General features: G+C 38.8%; 3 protein-coding genes across 3 annotated transcripts; 1 reads left to right on the top strand and 2 right to left on the bottom strand.

Annotated features, from left to right (window-relative positions):
- Positions 1 to 9,155: 9,155 nt before the first annotated feature.
- LOC148072322 (uncharacterized) lies at positions 9,156 to 16,929 on the bottom strand. The gene is made up of 6 exons (XM_087798916.1): positions 16,803 to 16,929; positions 14,853 to 15,208; positions 13,635 to 13,765; positions 13,164 to 13,202; positions 13,015 to 13,072; positions 9,156 to 10,763 (listed from the first exon to the last, which is right to left on the bottom strand). The coding sequence occupies exons 2-6, from the start codon at positions 15,178 to 15,180 to the stop codon at positions 10,153 to 10,155; spliced, it is 1,167 nt and encodes a 388-aa protein (XP_087655042.1). The 5' UTR covers positions 15,181 to 15,208; positions 16,803 to 16,929; the 3' UTR covers positions 9,156 to 10,152.
- Positions 16,930 to 18,239: 1,310 nt separating this feature from the next.
- Positions 18,240 to 19,864, bottom strand: mif (macrophage migration inhibitory factor). Its single transcript, XM_087798893.1, has 3 exons — positions 19,661 to 19,864; positions 18,532 to 18,704; positions 18,240 to 18,461 (listed from the first exon to the last, which is right to left on the bottom strand). Exons 1-3 carry the CDS (start codon positions 19,766 to 19,768, stop codon positions 18,395 to 18,397), a joined length of 348 nt encoding a protein of 115 aa, XP_087655019.1. The 5' UTR covers positions 19,769 to 19,864; the 3' UTR covers positions 18,240 to 18,394.
- Positions 19,865 to 20,100: 236 nt separating this feature from the next.
- Positions 20,101 to 25,428, top strand: LOC148072320 (uncharacterized). The gene is made up of 5 exons (XM_087798914.1): positions 20,101 to 20,261; positions 20,562 to 20,879; positions 22,571 to 22,869; positions 22,974 to 23,085; positions 24,097 to 25,428. Exons 2-5 carry the CDS (start codon positions 20,576 to 20,578, stop codon positions 25,140 to 25,142), a joined length of 1,761 nt encoding a protein of 586 aa, XP_087655040.1. The 5' UTR covers positions 20,101 to 20,261; positions 20,562 to 20,575; the 3' UTR covers positions 25,143 to 25,428.
- Positions 25,429 to 25,798: the final 370 nt, after the last annotated feature.

Genomic DNA, 25,798 nt, shown 5'->3' with positions numbered 1-25,798 from the left:
TTTTTCTAAATTTACAATCGATACATTTATGCTGTTTTTGCAATTTCACCTGCGGCCGCTAGATGGTAGCAGTCATTACATCATCCGCAGATAAAGAAACAATGAAATACTGGTAACGACTGAGGACGAGAGGATACAGTGACTCCATTTAAAGCTGATTTTTGGACTTATATTTGTTTCAAAAAGAATGAACGCAGTTACGACTTCGTCAAGAGTCATGTGGTCTGTAAATACTACAACACCAGAGTCAAGTACTGGACAAAACTACACATATATCCTCGTTACTACAGTATGACTATATATCGTATCACCAGATTAGTGCCAATACACACCCCTTAATTGGAAACCTCATTTATTCCAGAACGTTGTCGCTCCTGATATTCTATTTACTTCAATAATCCGACCAGATTCTCAACCAGCGATAGATTTAAGGAAGTATCCGTGAAATCGTCATGAATGATGTGATCATCAGAAGATTGTGAAAGATCTACGGCGTCTCCTCGACTCTAACAGAATCACAGCGAGTGATTAAAAACACGGCCGTCGGCGCGAGAAAATAATAACTACATTTTTGTTGTCGTTGTTTGTTTTGTTATTTAAATGTTATTTTAGTTATCTTGTAGTTTGTGTGTATACTTTTTTTTTCTAAATTTACAATCGATACATTTATGCTGTTTTTGCAATTTCACCTGCGGCCGCTAGATGGTAGCAGTCATTACATCATCCACAGATAAAGAAACAATGAAATACTGGTAACGACTGAGGACGAGAGGATACAGTGACTCCATTTAAAGCTGATTTTTGGACCTATATTTGTTTCAAACCGAATGAAAGCAGTTACGACTTCGTCAAGGGTCATGTGGTCTGTAAATACTACAACACCAGAGTCAAGTACTGGACAAAACTACACATATATCCTCGTTACTACAGTATGACTATATATCGTATCACCAGATTAGTGCCAACACACACCCCCTAATTGGAAACCTCATTTATTCCAGAACGTTGTCGCTCCTGATATTCTATTTACTTCAATAATCCGACCAGATTCTCAACCAGCGATAGATTTAAGGAAGTATCCGTGAAATCGTCGTGAATGACGTGATCATCAGAAGATTGTGAAAGATCTACGGCGTCTCCTCGACTCTAACAGAATCACAGCGAGTGATAAAAAACACGGCCGTCGGCGCAAGAAAATAATAACTACATTTTTGTTGTCGTTGTTTGTTTTGTTATTTAAATGTTATTTTAGTTATCTTGTAGTTTGTGTGTATACTTTTTTTTTCTAAATTTACAATCGATACATTTATGCTGGTTTTGCAATTTCACCTGCGGCCGCTAGATGGTAGCAGTCATTACATCATCCGCAGATAAAGAAACAATGAAATACTGGTAACGACTGAGGACGAGAGGATACAGTGACTCCATTTAAAGCTGATTTTTGGACTTATATTTGTTTCAAAAAGAATGAACGCAGTTACGACTTCGTCAAGAGTCATGTGGTCTGTAAATACTACAACACCAGAGTCAAGTACTGGACAAAACTACACATATATCCTTGTTACTACAGTATGACTATATATCGTATCACCAGATTAGTGCCAATACACACCCCCTAATTGGAAACCTCATTTATTCCAGAACGTTGTCGCTCCTGATATTCTATTTACTTCAATAATCCGACCAGATTCTCAACCAGCGATAGATTTAAGGAAGTATCCGTGAAATCGTCGTGAATGACGTGATCATCAGAAGATTGTGAAAGATGTACGGCGTCTCCTCGACTCTAACAGAATCACAGCGAGTGATTAAAAACACGGCCGTCGGCGCGAGAAAATAATAACTACATTTTTGTTGTCGTTGTTTGTTTTGTTATTTAAATGTTATTTTAGTTATCTTGTAGTTTGTGTGTATACTTTTTTTTTCTAAATTTACAATCGATACATTTATGCTGTTTTTGCAATTTCACCTGCGGCCGCTAGATGGTAGCAGTCATTACATCATCCGCAGATAAAGAAACAATGAAATACTGGTAACGACTGAGGACTAGAGGATACAGTGACTCCATTTAAAGCTGATTTTTGGACTTATATTTGTTTCAAAAAGAATGAACGCAGTTACGACTTCGTCAAGAGTCATGTGGTCTGTAAATACTACAACACCAGAGTCAAGTACTGGACAAAACTACACATATATCCTCGTTACTACAGTATGACTATATATCGTATCACCAGATTAGTGCCAATACACACCCCTTAATTGGAAACCTCATTTATTCCAGAACGTTGTCGCTCCTGATATTCTATTTACTTCAATAATCCGACCAGATTCTCAACCAGCGATAGATTTAAGGAAGTATCCGTGAAATCGTCGTGAATGACGTGATCATCAGAAGATTGTGAAAGATCTACGGCGTCTCCTCGACTCTAACAGAATCACAGCGAGTGATTAAAAACACGGCCGTCGGCGCGAGAAAATAATAACTCCATTTTTGCTGTCGTTGTTTGTTTTGTTATTTAAATGTTATTTTAGTTATCTTGTAGTTTGTGTGTATACTTTTTTTTTCTAAATTTACAATCGATACATTTATGCTGTTTTTGCAATTTCACCTGCGGCCGCTAGATGGTAGCAGTCATTACATCATCCACAGATAAAGAAACAATGAAATACTGGTAACGACTGAGGACGAGAGGATACAGTGACTCCATTTAAAGCTGATTTTTGGACTTATATTTGTTTCAAAAAGAATGAACGCAGTTACGACTTCGTCAAGAGTCATGTGGTCTGTAAATACTACAACACCAGAGTCAAGTACTGGACAAAACTACACATATATCCTTGTTACTACAGTATGACTATATATCGTATCACCAGATTAGTGCCAATACACACCCCCTAATTGGAAACCTCATTTATTCCAGAACGTTGTCGATCCTGATATTCTATTTACTTCAATAATCCGACCAGATTCCTAACCAGCGATAGATTTAAGGAAGTATCCGTGAAATCGTCGTGAATGACGTGATCATCAGAAGATTGTGAAAGATCTACGGCGTCTCCTCGACTCTAACAGAATCACAGCGAGTGATTAAAAACACGGCCGTCGGCGCGAGAAAATAATAACTACATTTTTGTTGTCGTTGTTTGTTTTGTTATTTAAATGTTATTTTAGTTATCTTGTAGTTTGTGTGTATACTTTTTTTTTCTAAATTTACAATCGATACATTTATGCTGTTTTTGCAATTTCACCTGCGGCCGCTAGATGGTAGCAGTCATTACATCATCCGCAGATAAAGAAACAATGAAATACTGGTAACGACTGAGGACGAGAGGATACAGTGACTCCATTTAAAGCTGATTTTTGGACCTATATTTGTTTCAAAAAGAATGAACGCAGTTACAACTTCGTCAAGAGTCGTGTGGTCTGTAAATACTACAACACCAGAGTCAAGTACTGGACAAAAGTACACATATATCCTTGTTACTACAGTATCACAACACCAGAGTCAAGTACTGGACAATACTACACATATATCCTTGTTACTACAGTATGACTATATATCGTATCACCAGATTAGTGCCAATACACACACCCTAATTGGAAACCTCATTTATTCCAGAACGTTGTCGATCCTGATATTCTATTTACTTCAATAATCCGACCAGATTCCTAACCAGCGATAGATTTAAGGAAGTATCCGTGAAATCGTCGTGAATGACGTGATCATCAGAAGATTGTGAAAGATCTACGGCGTCTCCTCGACTCTAACAGAATCACAGCGAGTGATTAAAAACACGGCCGTCGGCGCGAGAAAATAATCCTTGAAAGGGAGTTTCTCTGCTGTAATGACGGGAGGCACTGCCGGGATTATGGGATGCCTTGGGGCGAGGCTAAACCTTCAGAGCGGCAGGAAGTGATTTAAAAGCGCACAGATGTTTGCCAGAGAGAGTGTGTACCAACATCTCACGTGGAAGAAAAGCTTCCTATGAGTAAACATGTCGACTGGTTTATGACATTATTTCGGGGGGCCGAGGCAGCGCCGGGGTCTCGGGGGGATCATTTCACTCCTGGAGGATTAGACGATAGTGATGGAATCACTCTTTGGACTGTTTTTTTCCGGGTAAATTAAAGCAACGGCCCGAGGGGTGAGCCGAGGCAACATGGTCGCACAGACCATAAAGCACATGGAAGGGAGTGAGGGGCCTGCAGCGGCACGACCGGGACCCTCGTAAACACCATTAGTGACTATTAGAGATGCTGGGTTAGCAGCGAACACGCCTCCATCAGACGTGTTCCATTTAAAGCCTGTCGATACGCCGCTGAAATAAATACCTTTCTTAAGTATCACATAAGAAAACATTACATTTATTTTACTAGGGGTGTCAAAAAAGCACTACATTCGTTTTCATGATACCTTAAAATATGTGTACTTTATTTTTTATCATAGTTCTTGAATTGTTTATGTTTAAAAAAAAAAAAGTAGATTTAATTATTTACCATTAACATTTTTGTGTTCAAATTAATCTTCCTTGCCGTCATTTCGTCCTCCGCAACTAAAGCGACAATGAAACACTCCGAGAGCCCCGTGATGACTGAGGACGAGAGGATACAGTGATGACTGAGGGCGAGAGATTACATTGGCTTCCAGCATCTTTTAAAGCTGATGTTTGGACATATTTTGGTTTGAAAACAAATGAAAGCAGTTACGACTGAGCACGAGAGGATACAGTGACTCCAGCAGCTTTTAAAGCTGATGTTTGGACATATTTTGGTTTGAAAACAAATGAAAGCAGTTACGACTGAGGACGAGAGGATACAGTGACTCCAGCAGCTTTTAAAGCTGATGTTTGGACATATTTTGGTTTGAAAACAAATGAAAGCAGTTACGACTGAGGACGAGAGGATACAGTGACTCCAGCAGCTTGTAAAGCTGATGTTTGGACATATTTTGGTTTGAAAACAAATGAAAGCAGTTACGACTGAGGACGAGAGGATACAGTGACTCCAGCAGCTTGGACATATTTTGGTTTGAAAACAAATGAAAGCAGTTACGACTGAGGACGAGAGGATACAGCGACTCCAGCAGCTTTTAAAGCTGATGTTTGGACATATTTTGGTTTGAAAACAAATGAAAGCAGTTACTACTGAGGACGAGAGGATACAGTGACTCCAGCAGCTTTTAAAGCTGATGTTTGGACATATTTAGGTTTGAAAACAAATGAAAGCAGTTACTACTGAGGACGAGAGGATACATTGGATTCCAGCAACTTTTAAATCTGATATTTGAACATATTTTGGTTTGAAAACAAATGAAAGCAGTTACTACTGAGGATGAGAGGATACAGTGACTCCAGCAGCTTTTAGAGCTGATGTTTGGACATATTTTGGTTCGAAAACAAATGAAAGCAGTTACTACTGAGGACGAGAGGATACAGTGGACTCCAGCAGCTTTTAAAGCTGATTTTTGGACATATTTTGGTTTGAAAACAAATGAAAGCAGTTACTACTGAGGATGAGAGGATACAGTGACTCCAGCAGCTTTTAAAGCTGATGTTTGGACATATTTTGGTTTGAAAACAAATGAAAGCAGTTACTACTGAGGACGAGAGGATACAGTGACTCCAGCAGCTTTTAAAGCTGATGTTTGGACATATTTTGGTTTGAAAACAAATGAAAGCAGTTACTACTGAGGATGAGAGGATACAGTGACTCCAGCAGCTTTTGAAGCTGATGTTTGGACATATTTTGGTTCGAAAACAAATGAAAGCAGTTACTACTGAGGACGAGAGGATACAGTGGACTCCAGCAGCTTTTAAAGCTGATTTTTGGACATATTTTGGTTTGAAAACAAATGAAAGCAGTTACTACTGAGGATGAGAGGATACAGTGACTCCAGCAGTTTTTAAAGCTGATGTTTGGACATATTTTGGTTCGAAAACAAATGAAAGCAGTTACTACTGAGGACGAGAGGATACAGTGGACTCCAGCAGCTTTTAAAGCTGATTTTTGGACATATTTTGGTTTGAAAACAAATGAAAGCAGTTACTACTGAGGACGAGAGGATACATTGGATTCCAGCAACTTTTAAATCTGATATTTGAACATATTTTGGTTTGAAAACAAATGAAAGCAGTTACTACTGAGGATGAGAGGATACAGTGACTCCAGCAGCTTTTAGAGCTGATGTTTGGACATATTTTGGTTCGAAAACAAATGAAAGCAGTTACTACTGAGGACGAGAGGATACAGTGGACTCCAGCAGCTTTTAAAGCTGATTTTTGGACATATTTTGGTTTGAAAACAAATGAAAGCAGTTACTACTGAGGATGAGAGGATACAGTGACTCCAGCAGCTTTTAAAGCTGATGTTTGGACATATTTTGGTTTGAAAACAAATGAAAGCAGTTACTACTGAGGACGAGAGGATACAGTGACTCCAGCAGCTTTTAAAGCTGATGTTTGGACATATTTTGGTTTGAAAACAAATGAAAGCAGTTACTACTGAGGATGAGAGGATACAGTGACTCCAGCAGCTTTTGAAGCTGATGTTTGGACATATTTTGGTTCGAAAACAAATGAAAGCAGTTACTACTGAGGACGAGAGGATACAGTGGACTCCAGCAGCTTTTAAAGCTGATTTTTGGACATATTTTGGTTTGAAAACAAATGAAAGCAGTTACTACTGAGGATGAGAGGATACAGTGACTCCAGCAGTTTTTAAAGCTGATGTTTGGACATATTTTGGTTCGAAAACAAATGAAAGCAGTTACTACTGAGGACGAGAGGATACAGTGGACTCCAGCAGCTTTTAAAGCTGATTTTTGGACATATTTTGGTTTGAAAACAAATGAAAGCAGTTACTACTGAGGACGAGAGGATACAGTGACTCCAGCAGTTTTTAAAGCTGATGTTTGGACATATTTTGGTTTGAAAACAAATGAAAGCAGTTACTACTAAGGACGAGAGGATACAGTGACTCCAGCAGCTTTTAAAGCTGATGTTTGGACATATTTTGGTTTGAAAACAAATGAAAGCAGTTACGACTGAGGACGAGAGGATACAGTGACTCCAGCAGCTTTTAAAGCTGATGTTTGGACATATTTTGGTTTGAAAACAAATGAAAGCAGTTACGAATGAGGACGAGAGGATACAGTGACTCCAGCAGCTTTTAAAGCTGATGTTTGGACATATTTTGGTTTGAAAACAAATGAAAGCAGTTACGACTGAGGACGAGAGGATACAGTGACTCCAGCAGCTTTTAAAGCTGATGTTTGGACATATTTTGGTTTGAAAACAAATGAAAGCAGTTTGGACTTCGCCGTCAGGCATAACGTTGGTGAAAACTAAACACGTGCGTCTCTTTGTTCTTATATGCTTACGCAAGACACAATTCAAATAGATCCAGAGAGAAGAGACACAGTACCTCTCGTTCAAGTATCTACGGTAGGACTATCCAAACACAAAAAAAAATAACAATCTATAGAATCAACTTGAAAAAAAAAAAAAAAAAGTCAATGCAACTTAATATTATGATTTAAAAGCACTGGTCGTTAATAAACATTAATTCATTTTATTTTGGTCATAGTTGATCAATGTTCTTTGATGGTTAGTATTTCAATAAATAGTGTGTATAAAATGAAATGATTATATAAATAAAGAATTGCAGTAGTTATGATCTATAAAGCTAAAGGAGCTATGAAATCCTGCAGGATCCCAGCGATGACTGAGGACGAGGGGATACAGTCGACTCCAGCAGCAGACATATTTTGGTTTCTAAACAAATGAAAGCGGTTATGACTTCTTCAAGAGTCATGTGGTCTGTAAATTCTTCAACACCAGAGTCAAGTACTGGACAATACTACAAACACATCCTTGTTACTACAGTATCACGATAGATCGTATCTTTGCGCCTGTATCGTGATACTTTATCGCATCAACATATTCTTGCCAATTGACATTCTTAATAAAGATCTTGCTGGAGTCACTGTATCCTCTCGTCCTCGTGCCAAAGCCAGACGGTGTTTATTAAATCCGGGGGTCAACTTTTGCAGTGCATTATGGGAACTGATGATAGGAAACACTGACAAACTAAATGAGTCAGTCACACTCACATGTCCTTGGTCTGTCCCGGGGCCTCCTCCTCCCAATTGTTCCATTCCCTCCCTTCCCCAGAGCTAATGACTACAGCCGAAACATCTATATGCCGAGCACATGCTACACATCTCTTGTAAAGTAGCTTAATAATATTTGTGTTGACCTTTAAATAAATCAAACGCTCGTCGTCATTATTGACCGTGGGTCGTTCACATACCAGGTCTCTCCCCCTCAGAGCTCGCCGCCCTCCACTGTTCATTTTGTCGCCGCTGCCTCCCGAGTAAAGCAGCTTAGAGCAGAAAGAAGATTACACACACATAACCAAATATAAAAACACAAAGTCTAAAAGCCCATTTAACCTCTTACGGGACAAATCTCCGCACCCGTGCGGCGAGGGGTTAACGGCCAAAACAATCGTACAGTTCTTAATCTTTTGATTCTGCTCCGACTGGTTTCAGATCAGGTCTATCACGAAGTGAGATCTATGGAAGTTCATCATTTAAATGTATATATATTATTAAAATTAGGGTGTTTGGCTGCAGCTGAAATCGTCAGGGTTTGATCAACTCCAATATTATGATTTAAAAGCACTGGATCGTTAATAAACATTAATTAATTTTATTTTAATCAAAGTTGATCAATATTCTTTGATGGTTAGTATTTGGATTTTTACAATAAATAGTGTATAAAATGAAATAATTATATAAATAACTAATTGCAGTCGTTACGTCCTATAAAGCTAAAGAAGCTCTGAAATCCTGCAGGATCCCAGTGATGACTGAGGACGAGGGGATACAGTCGACTGGAGCCAAAATCGTCAGGGTTTTGATCAACTCCAACAGCAGGGGTGAGAGCGTACGTTTGAAAGACCTGAAACACTACCTAGGTAACATCACTGATGATGTGTCCATGTTGTAGTACAATTTTTAATTTTATACACATTAAAAAAAACATTTCAATTGAAAGTCTCAACATTTGAGATTTTACATTTAAAAAGAAAAATGGAAAATAAAGTGATTTTAAACATTTGCATGCAACCAAATTATTAAGTAAAACTGTGGAATGTTTTGAAAGTGAAACTTTAATGAGAGTTTTAAACAAACAGCTAAACTTCCATCAGGATGATACATAAATCAAATGAACTATTACATTAAAAGAAAATAGTAAATAAACTGTTCTATAAACCCTTGAGAAATAAGTATAAGCAAAAGGTAAAATATTTATGATTAAAAAAAAAAAAGCTTTAACACTGAATGTTAACGAAAGCAATCATCAATTCACACAAAGAATACAAGTAATGGTAACATCTTAATACGTGTTAACACGATATTCTGAAAGCAGAAGTTGGACGAAACTAAGGTTTTACTAGAAGCTCAAACACAGTCAGTTTGTTAAATGGCAGGAATTTTATTCTGGGCCCCGACATTAGAAAAACCTCCAACAGTGGTTCAACTGAACGAGAAGAGAAAGATGAAGAAACAAGAGTCACTGAAAACATTGAACAATCTATCAAAGCGCTTCCCAGCGATGTAACAATACCGCCCCCTGGCGGTTCACCGTGAAACAACAAAATCGAGTCCGATGCGGTCAACGAACTTTATTAAAACAAAAAGCCTCGGAATGTTTGATTTCTTTTAAGTTCTCTACGAAGAATGTTTGGATCCCAGAAGTCGTACCTGTGAGATCGAGAGTAGAATTTCTGAGGCTTTGGAGACATTTTCATCTCATTTAAAATGTAACACATTTGATTCAGAATAATAACAATTAATAAAATATAGGTAAGAAAATTCAACAAACATAATAAAAAGAGAAGTAAAAACTAAAATACTTCATTGACGTGAAATTCTTGTGAAAGAACAGTATTTCTAAGTCCAACGTAATAAAGAAAAGTAGTTAATACACAATAAATCAGTGTATTTTAGCCAAACCACTGAATTAAACCGACAAAAACTTGAAGCTTTAAAAAAGTAGCATCAAGAAACTTTAGTAACAAATGTGACCGTGCTCACATCGGCAGGAAGTCCGGCGTTTAAATTAACCTCGTCGGGGTCAAGACCCTCAGAGAAGTTCATCTTCCATCTCCAGGGGTTTAGTCCAGCTGTGGTCCATGTTGTCTCGCATGTGTATGGTGTTGACGTGACGCTTCAGCGAGCGCTTGCTGGACAATCTCTTTTGACACACATGGCAGCAGAAATGATCATCCATCACGGATGATAATTTCGTCACGGATGATAATTTCTCCTGCGTCACGCGGGGACGTTTGTGGGGCGACAGACGGTGGGAGAAGCGAACGCCTCCGTCCGCCGATCCCGGCTTTCCACGTTTCCTGGAGTGGTTCCTGTGCTTCAGTTTGCTGCAGGACTTGAGGTGATCCTGGTAGACGGCCGGCGACAGGAAGGGTTTCAAGCATCCACCGCAGACCCGCTCGTGACTCCGGCGCCCGCCGGGCTCCTCTCGGGCCGCCACGCGTTTCTTCAACACGAACGTCGTCCTGGCTTTGACTTTGGGTGAGTTTCTTCGTCGCGCCAGCGGTTTATCTTCTGGTTTCCTCTTGGGTCTGTGGAGGTCGTCCTTGATGTCCCGCAGGTAAATGATCGGGTTGTCTTTGACTTGTGGAGTTGGTTTGACAAGTTTTTTCTTCCTTGGCGCCCCCTTCTGACGAGAGCTCCCTGATGATGTAAAGCAGTACGTGTCGTCAAGTTAAACACAAGCAGAGACATCATTTATATCGACAATCAAAGCACAAAGTACCTTAAAGAAGTACTTATATTCTTGAAGCTTAACCACAAATCTGATTTTAACTTACTCTTCCATCTATTTTTGTAGGTAATGAGTTCCAAAAACGTGAAGCTAGTGACACGATACAGAGGCAACAATACAATAAATTGCGATAGCTTACGATATATCTGAGTACTTGACTGTGGTGTTGTAGTATTTACAAACCACGTGACTCTTGACGAAGTCGTAACTGCTTTCATTTGTTTTCAAACCAAACATCAGCTTTTAAAAGCTGCTGGAGTCACTGTATCCTCTCGTCCTCAGTCATTGCAGGATTTAATTGTTCCTCGGTGGCGTCTTGAACTCTTAAATCATGTATTTTATCGGGTATTGTTCTGATCGTTTAAACGCTTTGTGACCCTGGTCTAGAAAAGCGCTCTACAAATATTACTTACTTTAACTGTCGTAGATGTAATGACTTCTGCCATCTAGTGGCCAGAAGATTAATTGCAAACACAAAAATGGAAGAAAAAAAAGCTGCAACTATTGATTATAATAATAATAATAATAATAATATACTATAGTTGTTATTTATTAAACATTCATTATTAAACTAATGGTAAATAAAAATAGATTGTTATTTTACATGGACATATAAAAATATAAACTATAAATAAACTAAACATCAAACATGATTAAAGAACCCAAATAAGACTAATTTATTTAGTTCATGTTTTGTAAATTCAACGTATTAATTCAAATAAAAAGTTAACCTTGAATCCCACATTTATTTAAAGTCATCAAAAACGAGTTTTACAGTTTCAGGATTTATCGACATGTTTGAATTGTCGACGTGAGCGGAAATGTTTGCTGAAGGTGTGACTAACTTTCCTCAAAGGATCCTCATTTCCCTTGAACTGAAGTCACTTCCTCCTTTACCATCCGTGTGGATTAGAAGAGCAGGTTTTTTTAGAGCGAGGGTAATGCAACCTCTGCTGGGTCAGAAGTCATTGTGACCCTGGAATTTATCTGAATTCCTTAAGCAAACTCACTGATAAGAGCACAATATAGAGCAGGGGTAGGGAACCTGGTCCAGAAAGAGCCGCAATGGGTGCAGGTTTTTGTTCCAACCGATCAAGCATATACAGTTTAACCAATGAGGTTTCAGCTCAACAAGCAACACCAGACTGACAATCAACTGATTACACTCCTAAGACACCTGATTGGATAAAATGTGTCCTCTTGAATGGTTGGAACGAAAACCTGCACCCACTGCGGCTCTTTCTGGACCAGGTTCCCTACCCCTGGTATAGAGCAACAACTGCCACAACTGAGTGTTTAAATCAACTTCCTTTGTTCCATTTCATTTCTATAGAACATAAAGAACTTTAACATAAACTCTGAGACGCTCAAAACGACAAAAACAATATTTTGATTTCAAGTACGTTTGGACCATTAACACAATGACAACCGTTAGGATATTATTTTAATTTAGTGTTATTTTTTAAAATTGTAATTATGTTTAAATGTTTTGAGAATAATCGACATACTGTGATTGTGTATTGACTCCGTTCTGCTCTCTGAAAAACAACCATTTGATATAAATGTCATGCATGTCTGTGGACACTTTGATTTGTCAAAGACTAATTAAGATTAGATTAGATTATTTTAGTTGGAGCAGCATCAGGGGAAAAAAAGAATGCAATAAGCAAAGCACAAACCAAAATAGAAAAAAAAAAGAATAAAATACTTAAATAAGAATACAAAATAAATAAAATCTAGATTTATATATCTATATTTTTCCTCATGGAGGCCAAAAATAGAGAATATTTTAAGTACAATTTCATAATTTTTTGTAAGACAGAATGAAAATATTTGATGATAATCCAGGACTTCATTTATATAAGCAATTTTCAGCGAGGTGAGTTAATGTCATGACTGAATACACTTTTAAGCTTCTGGGAAAAAAAGCTTCAACTATTGATTATAATAATAATAATAATAATATACTCTAGTTGTTATAAACTAGTTTGTGTGATTTTTACAAGTTAAAAAATACAAACTAAATAAAGCACAATAATTATATTTATCGTAATCATGTCATAAACTGTCAGAACATCAGACCAATATAGATTCAGTCACTGAAGTGTGTTTGTCGTCTGGAAGTCCATATGTGATAAGAACATTATTGATAAAACTCACCTTTGCGCTTCTTTCTTGCCTTTGATGTTTGTGGAGAATGAAGTTCATTTTCTACGACCTGAAAGTAATGATGAATGAAGAAGCGTTTATTACATTTTCAGATATTTTCTCTTGCAAAAACAGTAAATATTTTTTAAAGAAACTCTCACCTTTGGTGGTTGATTAGATTCAAGGTCCATTTCTATGATCTGAAAACAATAGTTATTAATCAACCTGTCAAACATATTGACAGTTGGTATATTTTACAAAAGCTTAATTATATAATTAATATTTAAAACTCTTCTAGAATACTGCATTCATCATTAGTAAAGAAAAGAGCCTTGAATTTATTTCTACATCAAGATCTTGTCGCAGTGGGACTAATTAGTTTTGCTTGTACCAGACTTCAATCAATAACATTTTTTAATTAACTCCGAATCGAAGCCTTACAAAATATCCATCGAATTGTATTTAAGAAAAATTGAAACCAGCTCTGATTGAAAGTAACACATTTTACTTGTATACAAGTGAGAAAATACAAGAGTTTACATGTCTGTCTGGAATCTTTCTGAAGCAGAGAGCTGTTAGTTCGCTGTTATATCTCTGTCGCAGTTTATTGAGCCAAAAGGCCAAAGATATACCTCTGGTTTGATCTTCGAAATGGAGTTCTGTAGAACCGGCATCTCCTGGTCCGTAACACATCGGGGCAACTGACCCTGTGGACTCATGGAGGTCTGGCTCTCCACACTGACAAGACTGACCAGAGGAGTCTCTGCAATCAAAAATCATATTTATAACGGTTCAAACAGAAAAACACCAATTTTTCACAAGGAAGCATTTTTGCCTCCAAACTAGTCATGCATCGTGATGTCATTCTTTATATTTCATTTCGCTCATTTTCAAGTGTAAAAGTTGTTATTAATGCAGCTTTCTGAAAAGGAATTCCAGCATTTTCCACTTCACTGGAGTATTAAATTATAGGAAAGGTTCAACCAAAATTCAATCTTCCCTCATTTTCTACTCACCCTCATGTCGACTAAGAGTTGGGATTTTTTTTAGAGTAATCTGTTCTTTTTAGAGTCATAGACAAAATGTTTGTTCATTTTAATGAAGGGACTGGAGCTCAGTTGTCCAAAAAGACACTTAAAAACATCCAAATACCTCCATAATGCTCGTCTGTACCGTCCATCTTGTACTGAAGCCTCGACATGAGAAATGGTTTGTGGAAAACTTAAATAAATCCATATTTTAATATTGTTTTAGACGATAGCAATGTGTTTGAGTGAGAGAAAAGACTTCAGGCAGCAACTGTGATACTGATACCTTCCTCTACGAACAAACTTAAAAATATGGATAGATGGAAAGACTTTATTAATCCCTCTGGAGATCTCCTTCAGGAAATTGGGTGTGTATGTATATATATATATATATATATATATATATATATTTGGTATAAATATATACTTGTTTGATTTTTTATCTCTAACAATAACTAATGTTGAGGCTTCAGTACAAGAGGGACGTTAAAGACAAGCAGTTTGGAGGTATTTGGATGTTTTTAAAGTGTCTTTTTGGACGAAGATGAAGACGAAGACAACTGAGCTGCAGTCGCTACATTAAAATGAACAAACATTTTTCTCTACAAGTGTAAAAAGTACAGATAAGTCTGACAATAATCCCAACTCTTAGTCGACACGAGGGCAAGTAGAACATGAGTGACATCTGAATTTTGCGCAAACTATCACCAACAGCAATTACACAAATCATAAGATTTGTCTTTCACTTTCATATTTTAATGTAAAGTTACTCGTTAATTCTCCAGCATTTAAGATGTTCAATCTGAATTATGAAAAACTCACCCCTCAATTCCACAAGTTCATGTGTGGACGTCTGCACGGCGATGTCTGAAGGCGGTTCACAGGCGGCGTTTGTCGTCGCCTCCGCCCGGGAGTTGACGCTTTGTTCGTTCTGTGGCTTTTGTCTCTCGCCCTCCTTCTGTGGACACTCTGTCGTCTCCAACTGTCTCATGAGTTTCACCAGCTTCTCGTCCTTCAGCGACAGCTCCTTCCGATAGTCGCGTACGCTGCCCTCGAAGATGACCACGATGTCCATCACGGTTTTCCTCAGGATGGCGTCCATGGCGACGGTCAGCTGCGCCCGGAACCTTCGCGTCACAAAGTCGGACATCTTGAGCGAGTCCGGAGCTAGTTGATACCTGGACAAAAATACAATTAGAAAACGATTTGGAATTTTAATTAAATTCCTTTTATAAATATCAACACCTGGGATGTATATGAATAAATATAAATAGATTTATATGCAACTTGTACTTCACAGGTATTAACAGACTAATAAAAATAGCATATGTCTTAAGATAAAATACTAAAGACGATTGGTTTTATTTTTAATTTATATATTTTCTTTTCTTTTTTTTCTACTGTGTTTTTTTTTTTAAAGGAAAGCTGCTAATAAGGTTCCAGGGTTGAGTCAGTACTTGGGTGACTTAGGTCAGTCTGTCAAACTGAGCCTGAGAAACCTGGGTGTTGTATTTGATAAAGACATCAACACTGCAGACAACTGACCACAAACTGTTTCAACTGAGAAAAATCTCTAAATTTAGGAAAATGTTGTCACAACATGATCTGGAGCTTATAATCTCATCTTCATAATCATCAATCTTATAATAAAGGATCTGTCTCACCGGCGGTTCATACAAAACTCTGCTGCCAGATTTCTGAGCTGCTCTAGTAGAAGAACTCACATTTCTCCGATCCTTAAAACTCTTCACTGGCTGCCAGTTTCTTTCAGGATCATTTTTAAAATTCTGGTTCTTACTTTCAGATCTATTCATGGTCAGACCTTCCATCAGTGATCTGATCCAGACTTACACCCCAGCTCGGGCTAAAGATGTCTGTGGATCAGCATCTACTGATGGTTCCTGAACAAGCTTTGGAACGATCTTCTTCTCCCTCTGTTTTTGATGGATCTACTGACTCCTTCAAGAAACATTGTAAGACTTTCTTATTTTTGAAGGCTTTTCCCGGATTTAATTGAACTCCTGCGTTTCGAATTCAAGAGCAATCTCTTCTGGTACTGAGTAATTAGTTAAAGTATATATTTTAACTGTGTTTTGTTTTTTGATTGTTAAGGCGCTTTGTGACCCTGGTCTAGAAAGATCTTTACAAATAACAATTACTTGACTTTAATACCTGAAGGAGTCCAGGTTATTATGTAAAAGCACTTTTCTCAAATTATATAAATAAAGGTTATTATTAGATAAATAATTCAAATTGCTCTCAGCTTCTTTTCTGTAGTTTCCATGACTCCCTCTCAGTGTTTTGCAAAAGGAAACAGTTATATCTATAAAAAAGGAAGTGCCATGTTTTAACAGGTGAAGGAATGTTTCTCAGTCTCAGGTAAGTGACATGTTTAGACTGACTGTGTCAAAACATCCTTGCATTGATCTTCAACAGGGGATGTTGAATGTTGTATTGATCTGTATCTTATTGTTCTCCTAAAGGCCTCGACTGATAACATTGTTATCTTTAACTAACAACACTGAGCCTGCAGAAATGTCAAGAAAGAAACACAACATAACGTAAATTTCGCGTCTACGTTTCAATTTTCCTTGCAACATGGTCCAGAAACCTTCTTCTCACGTGTTCTCTACAAACCAAACCTGGCACTTGTATGAAGAATAACATCTGAGAACTACTAAAAATCCCTTAAATTCCTCCGACAACAGTTTTTTCTTGGCTCGTAAAGGAAAAAAGTGCGAAACAATGGATACAAAGTGAAGAAATACTGACCTTAGACCTCTTACGGTGATATTTTACTTTTGCTTACTGCTTAGACAATAGTTTATAGAACAAAGGCGAATAAAAAAAGGTTCAATTTGAAAGGTTTCCTTCGAGCTAACGATTTCTCTCATAACAAGACATGCCCCGCTCTTTGACAGCGGGAAAAAACAACCTTTAAATCGTCATCATCGCCACCTGTTGGGTCGGAGTGTAATTGCATGACCGTCACACGTTTGTCTTTAGTTTTCAAACTATAAACAGAATAATTATGTGTAAAAAAAAAGACTCAATAATTTCCATATTTAAATGTTGAATTTGCTTTGGTTGAATAATTAAATAAAAATAAAAAAGCGAATGAAATTGTTTACAGTTTGATATTCTTTTTCCTATAATTTAAAAAAGAAATGTTCTAAATTGTTACAGTTACTTGTTGTCTTACAGTTGAATTCTTAGCCTTTTAAATTCTATATAAAAATGCCTAGATTTTAAATGACATGTGTTTTTTTCTATATTCAAAGGTTAAATTAATCTTAATACGTTTTTATTTGTTCAGGCTTTTCCTTGATTTTCTGGAACTCCTGTTGTGTTATCAGTTTAATTTGACCTCTAAAGCATGTACTTTATTGAATATTGTTTTGATTGTTTAAGCGCTTTGTGACCCTGGTCTCGAAAAGCTCTATATAAATAAAAATCACTTACTTACTTACTAATAATAGTTGAATGAAAACACTTTTACACAGAGATCGATATTCTAATACAAGTATTCAAAAATAAATTCCATATATTTTAATTTTAGCCTTTTGAATAAAATATAAAAAAAATGTGAATGTTTTATTTTAATGTTTCAAATTGTTATTTTCCTTTCCACTGCTCCCTTGTTTTAAATTGAACTCAATTTATTCTATATTAAAGGTTAAATGATCATTGAAAGGTTAACTTAATTTTTTTTTTTATAGTTAAATAAAAAAAAAAAAAGTAATTTATGAAATGAATGATATTAATTTAATACGGAGTATAATATTCGTATTCCAATAAATGTTGAAAATTCAACATTACTTAATTTATTAGTACACAAATATTTGTATAAAAGTGCTATCATTTTTAATATTAAAATAATAATAACAATTATCTAAAAAGTAATTAAATACAAAAAAAACATTTTTGAACAAAAGCAATCCTATTTTAAATATTTATTTCCTAAAAAATCCTGTTGTTTTTCTAGATACTGCATCCAGGTTTTTTTTCTTAAAAAATGGATTTGTTGACGTCACACATTATTTTAAATCTAAACCAGAGCAAAGCCAGGGATTCAAAAGATTTTGAACTAAACATGCTTCTCAGATGTATAAATACAACATGACTTTTACATTTTGTTGCAGTCAAACTTGCCAAATGTTAATCTGCTGCGCCGACTCATGCAAAATGTTCATCATTCACGACAACAAGTCGAGTCAACAACGTTTTTTTTTATTATTGCAGTGATCAAAACGATAGGAACGTTCAAGTTTAAGTGCATATTTTAGGAATTAATTCACCTACTCAGAACAGATATACATATACAGTATATACTATATATGGATGAACACGATGTCAGATCCATGTTAACCAAACGTGGTGTTGTTCCAGGCCACGTTCGCTGCATCCATGTCCACAAAGTTGATGTAAATCCTGGGAAGGAGAAAAAGGGAAGCTCAACAAGATGAGGGTAACCATGGCGACCAGAGTGCTGGTGCGATACCTGTCGGGAGAAATGCCCAGGTGTTTGTTGAGAAGCTTGCACAGCAGTTTGGAGTATTGCTTGTTGTGAGCTCCGCTGATCTTCCCAATGCTGTGGAGGGAGCAGAGCGCACAGGGGTCTCCGTTCCCGCCGAACATCATCATCTGGTCTGGGTTGATGTGAACAGCGATGTACTGGGAACACGGAAAACATGCTGATGTCGGATTATACAGATAATTATAGAGACATTAAAGACCATCGTTATTGTTGATAAGTGTTAGTGTCAATGTGTCGGGATCAGGTTAATATTAAATATCAATTAATTTAATATACGAGTCTACATGAAATAAAACATTTAACTATTATAAGACCAAAGTAAAGTATTATAAGGGGAAAATAAAATATTATAAGCCAAAAAAATATGCTGGAAACTTATATTTGTTCAGTTTTGTGTGATTTTTAAGAGTAAAAATTCCAGTTGCCTAAAACTATTTACTCAGTACCAGTAGGGATTGCTCTTGAATTCAAAATTAATTATTAACTATCTTTGGGAAAACTTAACAAGAAACGCCTGCTCTACTTTTATTTGAGCTTCTAACATTCTGTAAATTAAGTTAATAGTTGACAAAAGCATGACTTGGTTTTCATGTCTAACAGGTCTCAGCTATAAGTGAGAAAAGTTTCATGTATTTTTAACTTGGAAATATAAAAGGTATTCTCATCCAAGTACAGTGTAATAATATCAATAAATATAGCGCAATATATTTTAATTAATATATAAAATAAACTTAATAGTTGACAGAATCTGACTTGATTTTCATGTTTTAAAATATGAATGAGCAAAGTGTCATGCATTTTGTATACTGGATAATATATATACTGTATATATATATATATATATATATATATATATATATAAAAACACTAAATTGCGTATTATTTTAATAGTTGTACACCTTTAATGCGAATGACAAATACAAATACAAATACAAATTCACAGCAAATGTTTTAACATTTATCAACGTATTATCTGTAAACAAAGAGCATGGAAACAAATGCATAATATATAACATATAAAAGTGTGTATTTTTCAAAAGAGGAGAATCTTAAAACGTCATTTAAACACTAACGTAGCTAAAGTGTGACCTACTTGTGCAGGTTTTCCCATTTCCTTGGCTAGTTCCTTGGTGGCCTCCGACAGAAGTGACGCCGGAACATCACTTTTAGCAACATTAGTGTTCACGACAAACATCGGCATTTTGAGTGTTTGAAAAAAACCCTGATTTAATTCAGTTTTAATAAAAACAAATGTTGTTCCTTCCGCAGGACGGATTGTCAAAGATCTCTTCTTCGTTTCCTAATAACCCCGAGGCTATTTCTCTCCACAGCGCCCTCTATCATCTCGGAAGGTTGAGATTTAATTCAGCTAAATATCCGATTGTTTTTTATCATATTATTATAAACAAAAATACATTTTAATATTAAAGTGTTTAAATAATAATAGAGTCGCATAAAAAAAGGCGATAGTGTGTCATATTGTAGTTACGGTAACGCGCATGCGCAGTGGCGGGCGGAGACGTTGTGCATTGCTGAAGGAGGTGAGAAGGAAAACAGTGTCTGGAGAGGGAGGACACAAGTTGCTTCCTTTGTCGCCGTGTTGCGGTGTTTACCTACAATTATCGCGCGGATTCTGCACTTCGTGCTTTGTCTGTTGAATCCACGTCTTCTGGTCGAGTTATCTTCGATAAACGGTGCGTAAAAATGAAGCTAAACTAGCCGAGGAGCTACTAGCTACGAACGCTATATTGTTAGCTTCATGTTGTTGCTAGTAAAGCTAGATCGATAATAGACCTGATCAAATTGTAAATGTTTATTTGTGTCACACGCGTTGAGGGTTCTTTACCTAAACAGGAAGATCGCTGTCATGTTGCACTTCCCTGTCAAGAAAATGGCTTCTCCTCAAGTGTCTCTTGACATCTTCAAGCTCTTGTCAACTGGATTGAACGTGTGATGATCATGCAACTGTTTTTGTTTATTTTATGGATCACCAGGCTGGAGACCGAAGATGATCGAGGAGTCGGTGACCACCTTCGAGACTCATCTGACCGCCGTCATGGACAGCCTGATCCGGGCGTCCGTCTGCGAGATCAGCAAGCTCTTCAAGGAGACGGTCCACGGCTACCTGGTGGAGCTGTCCCTCAACAGGAAGGAGAACGACGCTCTGAAGCTGCGCCTCAGGCTCACGGACAACAAGCTGAGGACCGAGCGCAAGTACGGGATGGGCTGGGCCGCCAACCGGCGCAGCGCCGGGCTGGCCGGGTCCGAGGAGGGGGCGTCGGTGCGACCCAAAAGACGAGCCGATGTGTCGCGTAAGGATTTCTTCGAAACCATATCTCACAACTTTTCTTTTTGTGTGTGGAGTTCAGTTGGAACCATCTGGAAGGAGCTGGTTTCCCTCCCTCCTTTCCTGCCTCCCCCTCCTTCCTGCACCTCCTCCGCCTCCTCCGCCTCCTCTTCGTGTTCTTCCCCTCTGTCCTTCACCTCCCCCTCTCCTCTGCGTTCTTTCCCTCCCACTCTCCTGTGCCTCCGCACACTCCTCCCCCTCCTCCCTCAACTCTCCACCTCCTCCCTTCCCTGCTCCTCTACTTCTTGGCTGCTCCTCCTCCTCCCTCGCTCCCTCTCTCCCTCTCTCCCTCCCTGCCCCCATCTACTCCGGCGACGCTCCCTGCTGTTTTTCTCTCATCACACTGCATACTCCTCCTACTTCCCTCCCCACCTCCTCCACGTCCTTCTCTCTGAAATTACATGTTCTCTCTCCACTCTTTATTTTTCTCCTTCTCTCTCATCTGTTTCTTTGCCCTCTTTTTTTTTCAACCTCATCCATCATTTACACGTCACAACCCTGTTTTTTATTTTCACCCAATACATCCCACCTCCTCTTCCTCCTTCTGTGTCCTTCTTCTGTCCTCCTATCATCTTCTTCCTTTACTCCTCCTCCTCCTTCTGTGTCCTTCTTAATATCTCTATTGGTCCTGCTGTTGTCTCCTTTCTTTACTCCCCCTCTTTCTCCTCCTCCTCCTTCTTCTGTCCTCCTATCATCTTCTTCCTTTACTCCTCCTCCTCCTTCTGTCTCCTTCTTAATATCTCTATTGGTCCTGCTGTTGTCTCCTTTCTTTACTTCCCCGCTTTCTCCTCCTCCTCCTTCTTCTGTCCTCCTATCATCTTCTTCCTTTACTCCTCCTCCTCCTTCTGTCTCCTTCTTAATATCTCTATTGGTCCTGCTGTTGTCACCTTTCTTTACTCCCCCTCTTTCTCCTCCTCCTCCTCCTCCTCCTCCTTCTGTCCTCCTATTATCCTCTTTCTTTACTCCTCTTACTCCTTTGTCTCCTTTCATATCTCTATTGGTCCTCCTGTCATCTCCTTTCTTTACTCCTCCTCTTCCTCCTTCTGTCTTCTACTTTCATATCTCTTTTGGTGCACCTGTCGTCTCCTTTCCCTACTCCTCCTCTTTCTCCTTGTGTCTCCCTTTTTCCTATTTCTTTTGGTCCTCCTTTTGTCTATTTTCTTTACTCCTCCTCCTCCTTCTGTCTCCTTCTATCTTGTTTCTAAGGGTTCTCCTATCGTCTCATTTCTTTACTCCTTCTATCCTGTTTCTAAAGGTCCTCATCGTCTCCTCCTACTCTTTCTCCTCATGCCTCCCTTTTTCTCGTCTCGTTTGCGCCATTAATCGTCTCCTTTCTTTACTCCTTCTCTTCCTCCTTCTGTCTCCTTCTTTCATATCCCTATTGATCCTCCTATCGTCTCCTTTCTTTACTCCTTCTATCCTGTTTCTATCGATCCTCATCGTCTCCTCTCTCTCCTCCTACTCTTTCTCCTCATGCCTCCATTTTTCCCGTCTTGTTTGCACCATTAACCGTCTCCTCTCTTTACTCCTTCTCTCCATCATAATTCATCTCCTTCACTATCTGTCACCGCACGCCCTCCCTCTCACTCTCCCTCTCACCCCGACTCTCTTCTTCCTACCTCCCACTTGCTCCTCATCTCCATCTTCTCTCCTCAGGAGGCAAGTCGAAGAAGGCAAACGGATCAGCCTATCGCAGAGGCTGGCCGGGAGCCGTGTGGGTGGCAGGAGGAGCCGGGATCGACGGCAACATTCTGGGGGGGAGGAACGGGTCGGTGGGGGCGGTGGGCCTGGCGAGAGGACCGGGACAGGGGGCGCGAGGCGAGAAGGAGGCCAGGGAGATGTACCTGATGCAGCTCCCGAGGGCGGAGGAGGAAGATGAAGAGATGCAGGAGAACGAGGAGGGGGAGAGCAGCTTCGAAGGCGAGGGGGAGGAGACGACCAACATCAAAGAGGAGGTGAGAGAGAAGACGGAGTCAGACTCTGATGCCGCAAAGTTTTCAGCGTGAACTCGAGATCAACCGGCGGATTATGAAAATAATCTGCGACGCTTCTCCGTCAGTACTGTCAGGTGGAAGCGTATCAACCCGCCTCGCTCAAGCTCATCAAAGAGGCTCTCAGGATGGACGCGCCCGTCCAGAACCTGCACTCGCGCTCCAGGGCCCAGAGCGAAGGTATCACCAGAACTGATCAGTGATCAATCAGAAGATCAATAGTTTGATGTAACATTTCAAATGATCAAGCTATTCATTTCTTTTTTTAAATGTTTTATTATATGTTTTTGTTTTATTAAATTCAATTATTTATAGATTGAAAAGTTGAATTAGTTTAGTTAAATAATTAAATTAATTCATTTGTATATTAAAGGTTAGTATTTTTATTTTTAGTTACATTTAAAAAAAAAATTAAATTAAATAATTTATCAATTGAAAGGTTGAATTTGTTTTATTTAATAATTAAATTAATTCATTTGTATGTTAAAGGGTTCATTTCTTTATTTAAATGTTTAATTATATTTTATTGTTTTATTTAATTAAATAATTTATGGATTGAAAGGTTGAATTTGTTTTGTTAAATAATTAAAATAAATCATTTGTATATTAAAGGTTCATTTCTTTATTTAAATGTTTAATTATATGTTTTTTTTGTTCAATTCAATAATTTATAGATTGAAAGGTTGAATTTGTTTTATTAAATAATTGTATTTATTTATATATTAAAGTTTTTATTTATTTATTTTATTTATAATTGAATGGAAACAAATACATAGATTTATTTAATTATATTTACTTTATTACTTATTTAATTATTTATTTTTTCACTACTTTCATTATTTATTTTGTGCACGTAGTTTTATATTCTAATTCCAAAAATTGCACTATTATACCAACATTTTTATATAGAATTTGGATTAGATTTTTTAAATGTGTTTTTTAAAAAGTGGAATTACAAAATCAAAATCTTATGTGTGTAAAACAAAAATATATATATAAAAAAAATGTCTAACAACTATTCAACCAATCGATATCTAAATTATTCCATTTTTAGAAACAAATTAAATGCTTAAAAAACAATAATGTTTCAATCAAAATAAGTTTCAACATTTTAAAAAGGTTCTGATAAACTTCCAAACATGACTCATAAGTTTTACTGCAGGTTTTCTTAATGGTGGATTTGTGTCTCAGGTGATGTTTCAGAACATCCCACAAACCTCCCACCAGCACAAGGGGAGGTGGAGGAGTGGCAGGAGGGGGCGCCGGTGGAACCCTCGGAGGGCGGCATGACTGTGGAGCAGCTCCGGGGCCTGGAGTCGGCGTTGAAGGCGGAGAGGAGCAGGGAGGAGGCGGCCATGACGGTTCCTGAGCCCACCGGCTCCGACCCGGCGGCCGAGTCGTCCTGCAGCAAGACCAACCTGCCCCCCAAGTACATCGGCCTCGACGGGCTGGAGCAGGAAGGGGGGGAGCACAGGGTCCGGCCCGGCCAGGTGGAAGAGCACGTGGGTCAAAGGTCGTCGAAGGAGCGCGCGAGGCCGGCGGCGGCGTTCGGAGGAGGAGCGGAGACCCGCTGGTCCAAGAGGGCCAAAGAGAGCGACACCAGCTCGGTCCTGTCCAGCGAAGAGATGATGGATCAGTGCGAGTCGGACCACCCGCCCCAGCTCTCCACCTCGGGAAGCGTGGGCGAGAGCGGCGAGGAAGAGGGCGGCGACTTCCTGCACTTCTGCCCCCAGTGCGGCGGCGGCTTCCCCACGGCGGCGGAGGTGGAGGACCACCCCTGTCCGCTGGGGGGCGCCAACGTGCAGGAGGGCGACGGCGACGGCAACGTCTACCCGTGCGCGCACTGCGGCAACACCTTCAGCCACGCGTGGGCGCTCAAGAACCACGAGTGCGCCTGCGCCGCCGAGCGGCCGCACTGCTGCGAGATCTGCGGGAAGCGCTTCACGCACTCGCGCTCGCTGGAGCGCCACCACCTGGTGCACTCGGGCGAGCGCCCGCACACGTGCCCGCAGTGCGGGCGCAGCTTCAGCCGCCTGGGGAACCTGGAGCGCCACCAGAGGATCCACACGGGCGAGCGTCCGTACGGCTGCGACGCCTGCGGGAAGCGCTTCAGCAGAGTGGAGTACCTGAAGAGGCACCAGCTCATCCACAACAGCGAGAAGGTGACGCTCACCTGCTCCAACTGCGGCGTCACCTGCAGCGACGTGGAGCAGATGAAGGCCCACCAGTGCTTCTAGGAACCTCTTCCCAGGACACACTCTTTGGCACTTGATCCTGAAGACTTTAAGGAACTTTTTAAAACATATCTAAAGTAGGGACTTTTGTAACATATGGAAAGAATTCAATTGACAATCTAACGAATGTTTAACATTTGTTCTTATTTATGGTATCGAATGATATGACTTTTTGTTTTCGTGGTTATTCTGCTGCTGCTGTCTTTTAGCGACACGAACGACGGCTGGATATTTTGTACATTTGTGTTTTTGTTAAGATAAGCTAATAAACATCAGCTCATGAAATGAACCGTTCACTGAAGTTTATCTTATATAAACGGCTTAAAAAAAGCTTAATATTTAAGGAGAAATGACAGTTTCTCGTGGTGCTCGAGTTTCCTCCCACAAAAGGTCACACTAGGGGTTTAAGAAAATATTGATACATTTAAATATGTTTTGACGATACTGTATTGATATACAACTGCACTGTATCGAGATACATACAGTATATACTTTTTTCTTTTGCTTTATATATTTCAATAAATTGTGTATCAAATTCTATTTTCTTCTAATATTTCATGCAATTTAACTTCCGGCCTCTAGATGGCAGCAGCCATTAATGTAGAAACATTAAAAAACAGTGCAAGATCCTGGTGGTGACTGAGGACGAGAGGATACAG

Source organism: Callionymus lyra, chromosome 9 (assembly GCF_982586985.1).
Source record: "Callionymus lyra chromosome 9, fCalLyr1.hap1.1, whole genome shotgun sequence".
Taxonomy (NCBI): Eukaryota; Metazoa; Chordata; class Actinopteri; order Syngnathiformes; family Callionymidae; genus Callionymus; species Callionymus lyra.
The sequence above is the reverse complement of the archived record's forward strand: the minus strand, read 5'-3'. Positions and strand labels throughout refer to the sequence as shown.

Coding starts and splice junctions, on each gene's coding strand:
- LOC148072320 (XM_087798914.1), top strand. CDS start 20,576: ATGATCGAGGAGTCGGTGACCACCTTCGAGACTCATCTGACCGCCGTC. Junction 22,870..22,973: donor CGACCAACATCAAAGAGGAG/GTGAGAGAGAAG, acceptor CTTCTCCGTCAG/TACTGTCAGGTGGAAGCGTA. Junction 23,086..24,096: donor CTCCAGGGCCCAGAGCGAAG/GTATCACCAGAA, acceptor TTTGTGTCTCAG/GTGATGTTTCAGAACATCCC.
- mif (XM_087798893.1), bottom strand. CDS start 19,768: ATGCCGATGTTTGTCGTGAACACTAATGTTGCTAAAAGTGATGTTCCG. Junction 18,705..19,660: donor AAATGGGAAAACCTGCACAA/GTAGGTCACACT, acceptor CCGTGTTCCCAG/TACATCGCTGTTCACATCAA. Junction 18,462..18,531: donor CTGGGCATTTCTCCCGACAG/GTATCGCACCAG, acceptor TCTCCTTCCCAG/GATTTACATCAACTTTGTGG.
- LOC148072322 (XM_087798916.1), bottom strand. CDS start 15,180: ATGTCCGACTTTGTGACGCGAAGGTTCCGGGCGCAGCTGACCGTCGCC. Junction 13,766..14,852: donor TGAACTTGTGGAATTGAGGG/GTGAGTTTTTCA, acceptor TTTTGATTGCAG/AGACTCCTCTGGTCAGTCTT. Junction 13,073..13,163: donor AATCTAATCAACCACCAAAG/GTGAGAGTTTCT, acceptor CATTACTTTCAG/GTCGTAGAAAATGAACTTCA.